Source organism: Cherax quadricarinatus, chromosome 56, assembly GCF_038502225.1.
Source record: "Cherax quadricarinatus isolate ZL_2023a chromosome 56, ASM3850222v1, whole genome shotgun sequence".
NCBI classification, from domain to species: Eukaryota; Metazoa; Arthropoda; class Malacostraca; order Decapoda; family Parastacidae; genus Cherax; species Cherax quadricarinatus.
Genome location: NC_091347.1, coordinates 26,872,608 through 26,886,194, shown reverse-complemented (window position 1 = coordinate 26,886,194; position 13,587 = coordinate 26,872,608). Strand labels below are relative to the sequence as shown.

The 13,587-nt window shown below is 39.6% G+C and overlaps 1 protein-coding gene across 1 annotated transcript in view; it reads left to right on the top strand.

The window, feature by feature from the left end:
* Usp7 (Ubiquitin-specific protease 7) overlaps positions 1-13,587 on the top strand; it is an 82,927-nt gene that overhangs the window by 40,658 nt on the left and 28,682 nt on the right. The window contains exons 13-15 of the mRNA XM_053794019.2: positions 4,925-5,035; positions 5,565-5,748; positions 10,513-10,637. Of these exons, the coding sequence (XP_053649994.1) occupies positions 4,925-5,035; positions 5,565-5,748; positions 10,513-10,637 (420 nt within the window). The remainder of the gene's footprint in view (positions 1-4,924; positions 5,036-5,564; positions 5,749-10,512; positions 10,638-13,587) is intronic.

The window sequence follows — 13,587 nt, the reverse complement described above, 5'->3', positions numbered from 1 at the left end:
GGAAAAATTCATTCTGTACTCAGATCAGCACTCGAACAGCCTTCTGGAACCAGTTAATTTCTAGTGCTGAGGTTCCACTGTAGTATATCCCGACAGGATTTTTTTTCCTCTAAGGTTTTTGTTATTACTCAAGAATGCCAAATCTGATGAGCTTCAAATTTTCATTGCTAATGAATTATAAATAGAGAACAGTTCCTGCAAGTATATTGGGATGGGAAAATGCTTTTGTCAGTTTTATAAAAATATTCCTGATTTTGATTTCGATTTGATAACTTAAAAGAGCCTCTTCTGCTTGGCTTTGAACTTCAAATGCTGGTGTATCCTACATAGGAGAAGGTTCAGGTTATTGACTAATTACGACCTCTTCGTTTTTTTTTTTGAAAAAAATCAAATACCAGATGGGTCCCTGCAGTGCATCATGGGGTAACTGCTATGTTAGCATAAGTGAATAATGTTCCAGACTATAGACTAAAGTCTGGCTGAAAAGGTTTCCTGAATTTTTTTTTTATTACTAACACGTCTGCTGTTTCCCACCGAGGAAGAACGACCCATAAAAGAAGAAACCCTTATTCACTACATCACTCTTGCCAGAGGCATGCTTACACTACAGTTAAAAAACTGCAACACGTCAACACCCCTTCTTCAGAGTGCAGGCACTGTATTTCCCACCTTCAGGACTCAAGTCAGGCTAATCTCTTCATAAATGTTACTTTGCTCACACTCCAACAGTATGTCAAGTCATAAAAACCATTCGTCTCCACTTGTTCCTGTCTAACATGTTCATACACCCTTGCTGAAAGTCCAAGTTCCTTGCAAGCAAAACTTCCTTTACCCCCTCCAGCTTTTCCTAGGACGACCCCTACCCCTCCTTCATTAAGTTACAGATTTATGTCTTCTAAGTCTTTGTTTTGTACCATCCTCTGAGTGTCCAAACCACCTCAGCAACATTCCCTCTGCCCTCTGGATAATACTTTGAGCCCATACCACCACCTAAAATGCTCACACTCCAACAGCACATACATTTTCCATATCATTTATGCTAAATTAGGCTAGTTTATCAAAGAAATTTTTTTTGATGTCTAAGATTATGCAAAATATTAGATGACTTCAAGGTTTTCATTACCTGTGAACTTAGGGGAGAAGCGTATCTTAACATAGCCCCACATGAAATACTATATATAATATGAATTGGCCCAAATAATTGTACTTATTTCTTATGATCACTTCCCTCTTCTAACACTGTGCAAGGAAATCCCGTGGTATTACAATGGTTTCAAGGTGTTATACCCCTCAAAACATGGAAATTAGTCACACTGTTTGATTTTATTGGGTTAGACCTGTAGTACTTTTTTTTATTATTTTTTTTTTTATTATCACACTGGCCGATTCCCACCAAGGCAGGGTGGCCTGAAAAAGAAAAACTTTCACCATCATTCACTCCATCACTGTCTTGCCAGAAGGGTGCTTTGCACTACAGTTTTTAAACTGCAACATTAACACCCCTCCTTCAAAGTGCAGGCACTGTACTTTCCCATCTCCAGGACTCAAGTCCGGCCTGCCGGTTTCCCTGAACCCCTTCATAAATGTTACTTTGCTCACACTCCAACAGCACGTCAAGTATTAAAAACCATTTGTCTCCATTCACTCCTATCAAACATGCTCACACATGCCTGCTGGAAGTCCAAGCCCCTCGCACACAAACCCTCCTTTACCCCCTCCCTCCAACCTTTCCTAGGCCGACCCCTACCCCGCCTTCCTTCCACTACAGACTGATACACTCTTGAAGTCACTCTGTTTCGCTCCATTCTCTCTACATGTCCAAACCACCTCAACAACCCTTCCTCAGCCCTCTGGACAACAGTTTTGGTAATCCCGCACCTCCTCCTAACTTCCAAACTACGAATTCTCTGCATTATATTCACACCACACATTGCCCTCAGACATGACATCTCCACTGCCTCCAGCCTTCTCCTCGCTGCAACATTCATCACCCATGCTTCACACCCATATAAGAGCGTTGGTAAAACTATACTCTCATATTTCTCCTCTTTGCCTCCAAGGACAAAGTTCTTTATCTCCACAGACTCCTAAGTGCACCACTCACCCTTTTCCCCTCATCAGTTCTATGATTCACCCCATCTTTCATAGACCATCCACTGACACGTCCACTCCCAAATATCTGAATACATTCACCTCCTCCATACTCTCTCCCTCCAATCTGATATCCAATCTTTCATCACCTAATCTTTTTGTTATCCTCGTAACCTTACTCTTTCCTGTATTCACTTTTAATTTTCTTCTTTTGCACACCCTACCAAATTCATCCACCAATCTCTGCAACTTCTCTTCAGAATCTCCCAAGAGCACAGTGTCATCAGCAAAGAGCAACTGTGACAACTCCCACTTTATGTGTGATTCTTTATCCTTTAACTCCACGCCTCTTGCCAAGACCCTCGCATTTACTTCTCTTACAACCCCATCTATAAATATATTAAACAACCACGGTGACATCACACATCCTTGTCTAAGGCCTACTTTTACTGGGAAATAACTTCCCTCTTTCCTACATACTCTAACTTGAGCCTCACTATCCTCGTAAAAACTCTTCACTGCTTTCAGTAACCTACCTCCTACACCATACACCTGCAACATCTGCCACATTGCCCCCCTATCCACCCTGTCATATGCCTTTTCCAAATCCATAAATGCCACAAAGACCTCTTTAGCCTTATCTAAATACTGTTCACTTATATGTTTCACTGTAAACACCTGGTCAACACACTCCCTACCTTTTTTAAAGCCTCCTTGTTCATCTGCTATCCTATTCTCCGTCTTACTCTTAATTCTTTCAATAATAACTCTACCATACACTTTACCAGGTATACTCAACAGACTTCTCCCCCTATAATTTTTGCACTCTCTTTTGTCCCCTTTGCCTTTATACAAAGGAACTATGCATGCTCTCTGCCAATCCCTAGGTACCTTACCTTCTTCCATACATTTATTAAATAATTGCACCAACCACTCCAAAACTATATCCCCACCTGCTTTTAACATTTCTATCTTTATCCCATCAATCCCGGCTGCCTTACCCTCTTTCATTTTACCTACTGCCTTACGAACTTCCCCCACACTCACAACTGGCTCTTCCTCACTCCTACAAGATGTTATTCCTCCTTGCCCTATACACGAAATCACAGCTTCCCTATCTTCATCAACATTTAACAATTCCTCAAAATATTCTCTCCATCTTCCCAGTACCTCTAACTCTCCATTTAATAACTCTCCTCTCCTATTTTTAACTGACAAATCCATTTGTTCTCTAGTAGTACTTTTTATGAACCCATTAAGTGTGTGCCCTCAAGACACTATTTCCAAGTAATTTTTATACTGTGATATGATTGTTTCAAGGCATTACGTATATGCCTCGAAACATGGAATTGTCACATAGACACAGAATATCATATGACAGTGTTTTTTCTTTTTTTAACACCAGCCATATCCCACCGAGGCAGGGTGACATAAAAAGAAAAGCTTTTTTTTTTTTTTTTTTTTTTTTTTTTTTTTTTTTTTTTTTTTTTAATTTAATAATTTATCAAAGGGAAGGGGTTACTAACCCCTTGCTCCCAACATTTCAGTTGCCTCATACAATACGCTTGACTTTTGGAGGAAGAATTCTTTTCCACTTCCCCATAGAGATAAAAGGAAATAAAGAACAAGAACTATTAAGAAAATAAAGAAAACCCAGTTGGATGTGTATATGTGTGTGTACATGCATGTGTGGGACATGTAGAGAGAATGGAGCGAAACAGAATGACTTCAAGAGTGTATCATTCTGTAGTGGAAGGAAGGCGGGGTAGGGGTCGGCCTAGGAAGGGTTGGAGGGAGGGGGTAAAGGAGGTTTTGTGTGCGAGGGGCTTGGACTTCCAGCAGGCATGCGTGAGCGTGTTTGATAGGAGTGAATGGAGACAAATGGTTTTTAATACTTGACGTGCTGTTGGAGTGTGAGCAAAGTAACATTTATGAAGGGATTCAGGGAAACCGGCAGGCCGGACTTGAGTCCTGGAGATGGGAAGTACAGTGCCTGCACTCTGAAGGAGGGGTGTTAATGTTGCAGTTTAAAAACTGTAGTGTAAAGCACCCTTCTGGTAAGACAGTGATGGAGTGAATGATGGTGAAAGTTTTTCTTTTTCGGGCCACCCTGCCTTGGTGGGAATCGGCCAGTGTGATAATAAATAAAAAAAAAAAATAAACATGCATATGTAATGTGACCTAAGTGTAAGTAGAACTAGTAAGACACAGTTGTTATCCTGCATATTTATGAGATAGAAAAAAGACACCAGCAATCCTACCATCATGTAAAACAATTACAGGTTGTGACATACCTTGTTAACAAACATATTAAAGAAGCACTGTTACCCATGATGCACTGCATGGACCTGCATCGTCTTATATTTTTTCTTGATTGAGAGAAGGTAGTAGAGCACTTAAACAATTGAGCTGAGGCATAATGTCAGTGGGTGGCAAGTTTTAAGATGCAGATATTAAGTGTTATATATGTAGAACATAATTTGGTTCCCTGAACAAGTTTGTGAAACTGAGCTAAACCAATTTGGGAGCCAAATTACAGTCTCAAGTCTAATAATCTATCTATTTAAAATGCTCCAGTGTTACTAGGTAATATTCTCATAGACTATAAGATTCATGGAGGAGATTGGAAAAGTTTAATATGGAAAAATATAGATTTTATTTGGCACTCAAGTTTATGACTTATTACATGCTTTTTTTATTCTTCTGTAAGGTCTTAATATATAAGGAAAGTCATTTATTCATCAATATTTTTTCATGAGAGATTTACTTGTTTTTTGCTGTAGTGGTAATTTGAGAATGCATTAAAATAATAAATCTTTTAATTGATTTTTAGAAGTACCCCGTCGAGCAAATTCGACCATGGCCACTAAATCTCCGGACAAATCAAACAAACAGACCCACACTCCTAGACCTTGAAACTGATCTTCATAAACCTTTACTTGAGGTTTGTTGATTATAGTTATTTTGTGCTGGGAGATCTCTTATATTTTGGAGAAAAATAAGGTGTCAGGTGTAAATGCTTACTTAACTATATTTAGAATTTATTGGTTTTAGGACTAAGTCATGCCCATAGATATCTAGAACATGTGATCTTCATATGTTGTTTCTCCTACCCTCCTCCATGTTATATCTTCTAAAGAAATCTATATTACACATTAATATATTGAAAAAAGTTTGGCAAATTCTGAATTTATCCTCCCAAAGTCCTTTAACACTTCACAGTTGCTAATTATTATTTTTTATTTGCTTATAATGTCTTGAAGTATACACACACATGTTTAGTATATATCCTAATACAGTACCAGATTCCTTCAACATAATTTGGAGAGCCAGTTATATATCGAGTTGCTGCCAAGTAGTTTCACTTTTTAAGACTATGTGAATATGGTTTTGCTGGTTAAAACAGTTTAAGATATAGACTAATAGAGAACAACCAGTGGATTACTTACATTGTTAAATTTTTCTTTTCTCAGATTAGTGATAATGCTAATCCTTGGACAGTGTTCATTGAGACAGTGTCTCCAGATTCAGGGTTAAAGGCCCTGACGGCATTCGACAAGGATTCAGATGTTCTACTTTTCTTCAAGTATTATGACCCACGCCATAAGCGGTTACACTACTGTGGACACCACTACATGCACATCTCCTTTAATGTCCGTAAGTAACTTGACCTTAAAATTGCACAGGGTTTTTGTTCTGTGGACCTAATAAGAAAAACTAAAAGGTATGAGTGAGTAGGCCACACAAGTACAGTGGAACCTCGTTTTTCACCTGCTGCATTTATTGGCCATTTTGTATTTAGACTTGTTTTTGGCAGAAATTTTGTTCTATATTTTGGCCGTTGCTTCATTTATTGGCCATATTAGACGCATGTCAGCCTACCTCCCAGCAGGATGCCGCACATAGGCGAGTCAGTCTTCCTTTGTCTGTCGGCGAGTGAGCATATACTTCATGCATTCATTCAAACATTTCCTTAAAATCCATTTTTTTGTTGGTTTTTTATTAAGTGCGACTGTGAAATAAATCACCATGGGATATATGACAAAAATCAACAATCACTTTTATCCTGGCAAAGAAAGAAGAAATCAAGGAAGCTGATGTGGCTTGTTTATTAAGTGCGACTGTGAAATAAGCCACCATGGGCAGGGAGTGTAGCAGGCAGGCAGGGAAACAGGGAGTGTGGAAGGCAGGCAGGGTGTGTAGCAGGTATACAGGGAGTGTAGCAGGCATGCAGAAAGTGTAGCAGGCATGCAAGAAGTGTAGCAGGCATGCAGGGAGTGTAGCAGGGAAACAGGGAGTGTGGAAGGCAGGCAGGGAGTGTAGCAGGCAGGCAGGGAGTGTAGCAGGCAGGCAGGCAGGGAGTGTAGCAGGTAGGCAGGGAGTGTAGCAGGCAGGCAGGGAGTGTAGCAGGTAGGCAGGGAGTGTAGCAGGCAGGCAGGGAGTGTAGCAGGCAGGCAGAGAAGTAACTCCAGAGAGGGCTTTGATACCTGAAGTCCTTATGGAGGGGGATTTCCCTTCCAAACAGTAATTGGTCCACTATTTACCTTAAAATATGTGTAGTCTTAATGTAGGAAGAAAGGTGAGTAGTATTTATTTGTAGGAAGTCAGTGTAGGTACTCGTCCTCGTTGAATCGACGGACAAACAACAACAACACAACACCTTGTTCACTGAATTTAATCATTTCTAACAACTACCTTTAGATGCCATCATAAACGAAGGGAGAAGTAATGAATAATTCATGCCAAAAATTGTAAACAAAAGCGGAGTGGGGGAGTGGCTGGGCCAAACGCAGATTCGTACACATTTTTTCTGGTGCCTGACCAGAGAAAACGTAATGTTATCCCACTGCCCGGCTACCACACAGATCCACAAGTATTATTATCAGAGTATTATCATCAGTATGGATTTGTCAGTTAAAAACAGAGTAGGGGAGTAGTAGATGGGGAGAGGGAGGTATTAGGTAGTTGGCGAGAATATTTTGAGGAACTTTTAAATGTTAAGGAAGAAAGGGAGGCGGTAATTTCATGCACTGGCCAGGGAGGTATACCATCTTTTAGGAGTGAAGAAGAGCAGAATGTAAGTGTGGTGGAGGTACGTGAGGCATTACGTAGAATGAAAGGGGATAAAGCAGCTGGAACTGATGGGATCATGACAGAAATGTTAAAAGCAGGGGGGGATATAGTGTTGGAGTGGTTGGTACTTTTGTTTAATAAATGTATGAAAGAGGGGAAGGTACCTAGGGATTGGCGGAGAGCATGTATAGTCCCTTTATATAAAGGAAAAGGGGACAAAAGAGATTGTAAAAATTATAGAGGAATAAGTTTACTGAGTATACCAGGAAAAGTATACGGTAGGGTTATAATTGAAAGAATTAGAGGTAAGACAGAATGTAGGATTGCGGATGAGCAGGGAGGCTTCAGAGTGGGTAGGGGATGTGTAGATCAAGTGTTTACATTGAAGCATATATGTGAACAGTATTTAGATAAAGGTAGGGAAGTTTTTATTGCATTTATGGATTTAGAAAAGGCATATGATAGAGTGGATAGAGGAGCAATGTGGCAGATATTGCAAGTATATGGAATAGGTGGTAAGTTACTAAATGCTGTAAAGAGTTTTTATGAGGATAGTGAGGCTCAGGTTAGGGTGTGTAGAAGAGAGGGAGAATACTTCCCGGTAAAAGTAGGTCTTAGACAGGGATGTGTAATGTCACCATGGTTGTTTAATATATTTATAGATGGGGTTGTAAAAGAAGTAAATGCTAGGGTGTTCGGGAGAGGGGTGGGATTAAATTATGGGGAATCAAATTCAAAATGGGAATTGACAGTTACTTTTTGCTGATGATACTGTGCTTATGGGAGATTCTAAAGAAATATTGCAAAGGTTAGTGGATGAGTTTGAGAATGTGTGTAAAGGTAGAAAGTTGAAAGTGAACATAGAAAAGAGTAAGGTGATGAGGGTATCAAATGATTTAGATAAAGAAAAATTGGATATCAAATTGGGGAGGAGGAGTATGGAAGAAGTGAATGTTTTCAGATACTTGGGAGTTGACGTGTCGGCGGATGGATTTATGAAGGATGAGGTTAATCATAGAATTGATGAGGGAAAAAAGGTGAGTGGTGCGTTGAGGTATATGTGGAGTCAAAAAACGTTATCTATGGAGGCAAAGAAGGGAATGTATGAAAGTATAGTAGTACCAACACTCTTATATGGATGTGAAGCTTGGGTGGTAAATGCAGCAGCGAGGAGACGGTTGGAGGCAGTGGAGATGTCCTGTCTAAGGGCAATGTGTGGTGTAAATATTATGCAGAAAATTCGGAGTGTGGAAATTAGGAGAAGGTGTGGAGTTAATAAAAGCATTAGTCAGAGGGCAGAAGAGGGGTTGTTGAGGTGGTTTGGTCATTTAGAGAGAATGGATCAAAATAGAATGACATGGAAAGCATATAAATCTATAGGGGAAGGAAGGAGGGGTAGGGGTCGTCCTCGAAAGGGTTGGAAAGAGGGGGTAAAGGAGGTTTTGTGGGCTAGGGGCTTGGACTTCCAGCAAGCGTGCATGAGCGTGTTAGATAGGAGTGAATGGAGGCGAATGATACTTGGGGCCTGACGATCTGTTGGAGTGTGAGCAGGGTAATATTTAGTGAAGGGATTCAGGGAAACCGGTTATTTTCATATAGTCAGACTTGAGTCCTGGAAATGGGAAGTACAATGCCTGCACTTTAAAGGAGGGGTTTGGGATATTGGCAGTTTGGAGGGATATGTTGTGTATCTTTTTATGTATATGCTTCTGAACTGTTGTATTCTGAGCACCTCTGCAAAAGCAGTGATAATGTGTGAGTGTGGTGAAAGTGTTGAAGGATGATGAAAGTATTTTCTTTTTGGGGATTTTCTTTCTTTTTTTGGGTCACCCTGCCTCGGTGGGAGACGGCCGACTTGTTGAAAAAAAAAAACATATAAATTATGCAGTAAATGCCAGACAGTAAGTTTACACTAACTTATATTAAGTTAGCAATAGAAATAGGCATTAAAAACACAATAAAAGATAAGGTACACACAGAGTACACTTATTACGTACCTTAAAATATTTATGTGTGAGAGGTAAGTGGCAGGGTGTTTATTGAATAAAATCAGAATGGCCCACCATCATCCTCTTAACTTGGCACTTTAAGCAAGAGGGTTACGACTCCTCTTTTTATCACAGCTAAACTTAGACGCCATCGTCAGTGAGAGCCAACTAGTTAACGAAAGAGTAAACGAGAGAGAGAATGAGATACAGAATTCAGACAATGTAAGAACACAAACTGAACAGGTAATGGGCGATCACTTGGTCAGGCGAAATAAATGTGTATTAATATGTCTGCTTTTAGTTCATTCACGTACGTTTGTAAGAGTTTGTAAAACTTTTACCTCACAATACAAATACTCGTAAACTGTGTACAAGTTGTACAAATTAGTACAGAATAAACAAACAGCAACACTCCCATTCTCATGCAACACACCATTTTTAGAGTGAATGAAGATGATGATATTATTATCATCATAAAAAGCGCTAAACCCACAAGGGTCGTGAATTGCTATATATAGAGTGAAGGCATACGAAAGGAATATTTTTCTACAGTTATCCCCCAGTGTTTGACTAGAGAAAACGTAATTCTTCCGACACTACCTACACAGCCGCTCTGTAAACAAATCTCATATTTATGTCAATTTTTATTCTGTGAGTGTATGTATACTGTATATGCTATGTAATGTGTTTCTCATACAATTTTGAGGAAAATATCATAGATGGATTAATAAAAATGTCTATATTAATGTAAAATAAGACATTTTATGTGCCCAAGAGTGATAATTATTACTTACTATTGACGTCATGAGCGGAGAGAGACTTAGCGATTTTAATGTGTACCTGCACACCAGCACAGTGTGTAAGTATATTTAGGTACAGGTACACATAAGTATTATTATCAGAGTACATATAAATATGCAATAACTGTAAAACACTTGAAAGTTTCCGGACATAATAGATGTGGCCACGGAGAATGTAAACAAACCGAGTGGGGTGAGCAGTATTTGAAAGACCGCTTGCCGTATAGCAAATTTTGGTCATAATTTGACATCGCTGTATTAGTGGAATGCCGTAAGGCGAGACGCCATAAAGTGGGGCCCTACATATATAAGGAATAGATTCATTCATTTGCCCAGATTTTGGCTATGATGGCTCTTATTCTTTTCTGTCAAGTAGTGCCTTTTATCATTTGTCACAAAGCAAAATTAAGTGAATTTTGCAAGGGGTTACTATATGTGAGGTTCCTACATTAGGGAAGGTTCTTAATGTAAATAGGATGTTAGAAATAACTATGTAAATTGCCTGTAGTTTTACATGACCAACATCTTTTGTTGATACTTTTTTGCTATAATTTGTGCAGAAGAGTTGGTACCTCTGTTGAATGAGCGTGCAGGACTGCCTCAAGGCACAGAATTAGCACTCTTTGAAGAGATCAAGCCTAATCTGGTAGAGCGGCTGGCCGATCTTGACCGACCATTAGAAAAGGTAAGGATCTTTATTAGTAAAAATTCAATTTTTATAAGGTGTATATTTTTTTGTTGACTGGTTTTACAGACAGGTGTGGGGATGTCACAGTTCTAAGAGTCATTTGATGTGATATCTACACACTTTTGATGAGGGTTGGATGTGAAATGTAGGTTACAGTAAGAATTTATGCACCTGGAGAAGACAGAAGTGTAGAGAAGAGAGAGAGAGAAAGATTTTGGGAAATGTTGAGTGAGTGCATGGGGAGTTTTGAACCAAGTGAGAGAGTACTTGTATTTGGGAATCTCAATGCTAGAGTGGGTAAAAATGTTGTAGAGGGAGTAGTAGGTAAATTTGGGGTGCAAGGTGTAAATGAAAATGGGGAGCCTTTACTTGAACTGTGTAGAAAGAGGTTTGGTAATAGGTAATAAATATTCTATGAAAAAGAGGATAAATAAGTATACAAGATATGATATAGCATGTAATGAAAGTAGTTTGTTTGATTATGTATTGGTGGATAAAAGGTTGATGGGTAGGCTTCAGGATGTACATGTTTATAGAGGGGTACAGATATATCATTTCATTAGTATTTAGTTGTAGCTACAGTTAGAGTAAGAGGTAGATGGGACAAAATGAAAATAGCAACAGTAAGTAAGAGAGAGGTGAAAGTTTATAAACTAAGGGAGGAGGAAGTTAGATGAGATATAAGCAGCTATTGGCAGAATGGTGGGCTAGTGCAAGTATGGGTAGTGGGGGGTGGGGTTGAAGAAGGATGGGATAATTTAAAAAATGCAGTATTAGAATGTGGAGCAGAAGTTTATGGCTATAGGAGGGTGGGTGCAGGATGAAAGAGAAGTGGTTGGTGGAATGATGAGGTAAAGGGTGCAATAAGAGAAAAAGGTAGCTTATGAGAGGGTTTTACAAAGCAGAAGTGATATAAGAAGGGCAGAGTATATGGAGAGTAAAAGAAAGGTGAAGAGAGTGGTGAGAGTGCAAAAGGAGAGCAAATGATAGAGTGGAAGAGGCACTGTCAAGAAATTTTACTGAGAATAAGAAAAAAATTTGGAGTGAAATAAACAAGTTAAGAAAGCCTGGGGAATGAATGGATTTGTCAGTTAAAAACAGAGTAGGGAGTTAGTATTTGGGGAGCTGGAAGTATTGGGAAGATGGCGGGGATATGTTGAGGAACTTTTAAATGTCGATGAAGAAAGGGAGGCAGTAATTTCATGCACTGGCCAGGGAGGTATAACATCTTTTAGGAGTGAAGAAGAGCAAGGTGTGAGTGTGGGGGAGGTGCATGAGGCATTACGTAGAACAAAATAGGGTAAAGCTGCTGGAACTGATGGGATCATGACAGAATTGTTAAAAGCAGGGAGAGATATAGTGTTGGAGTGGTTGGTAGAGGGTAATATTTTGTGAAGGGATTCGGGGGAACCAGTTAGCTGGACTTGAGTGCTGGAAACGGGAAGTACAGTGCCTGCACTTTTTAGGAGGGATTTAGGATATTGGCAGTTTAGAGGGACATCTGAACTGTCGTATCTGAGCGCTTCTGCAAAGACAGTGATTATGTCTGAGGGATGGTGAGTGTTGAATGATGAAAGTTTTTTTTCTTTTTGGGTCACCCTGCCTCGGTAGGAAACAGTTGACGTGTTAAAAAAAAAGAAAGTATGAAAGAGGGGAAGGTACCTAGAGATTGGCAGAGAGTGTGTATAATTCCTTTATATAAAGGGAAGGGGGACAAAAGAGATTGTAAAAATTATAGGGGAATAGGTTTATTGAATATATCAAGTAAAGTGTATGGTAGGGTTATTATTGAAAGAATTAGAGGTAAGACAGAGAGTAGGATTGCAGATGAGCAAGGAGGCTTAAGAGTGGGAAGTGGATGTGTAGATCAAGTGTTTACATTGAAGCATATATGTGAACAGTATTTGGATAAAGGTAGGGAAGTTTTCATTGCATTTATGGATTTAGAAAAGGCACATGATAGTGGATAGGGGAGCAGTGTGGCAGATGTTGGAAGTGTATGGAATAGGTAGTAAGTTAATAAATACTGTAAAGAGTTTTTATGAGGATAATGTGGCTCAGGTTAGGGTGTGTAGGAGAGAAGGAGATTACTTCTCAGTAAAAATAGGTTTAGACAGGGATGTGTAATATCACCATGATTGTTTAACATATTTATAGATGGGGTTGTAAAAGAAGTTAATTTGAGGGTGTTGGAGAGAGAGACAGGATTAAATTGTGGGGGAATCAAATACAAAATGGGAGTTGACACAGTTACTTTTTGCTGATGGTACTGTGTTTTTGGGGTGGTCTCAACAAAAGTCAAATGTTAGTGGACGAGTTTGGGTGAAAGAGGGGGTGTTGAGGTGGTTTGGTCATTTAGAGAGAACGGAACAAAGTAGAATGACTTGGAGAGCATATAAATCTGTTGGGGAAGGAAGGCAAGGTTGGGGTCGTCCCCGAAAAGGTTGGAGGGAGGGGGTAAAGGAGATTTTGTGGGTGAGGGGCTTGGACTTCCAGCGAACGTGCGTGAGCGTGTTAAGAGCGAATGGAGACAAATGGTTTTTGTGACCTGACAAGCTGTTGGAGTGTGAGCAGGTTAATATTTTGTGGAGGAATTCAGGGAAATCGATTAGTCGGACTTGAGTCCTGGAAATGGGAAGTACAATGCCTGAGTTTTAAAGGCGGTGTTCTGGATATTGGCAGTTTGGAGGGACTTTTAAACTGTCGTATCTGAGTGCCTCTGCAAGGATGGTGATTACATATGAGTGATGCTGAAAATGTTGTGATGATGAAAGTTTTTTCTTTCTTTGTGGGTCACCCTGCCTCAGTGGGAGATGGCCAGTGTGTTAAAAAAAAAAAAACTTGAATAATGGGAAACACTGGTGAAAGTGTTTCCTTTATTTTTTGGATCACCCTTTCTTGGTGGAGATGACTGGATAAAAAAATTTTTTTGTAAATAAGATCCTTA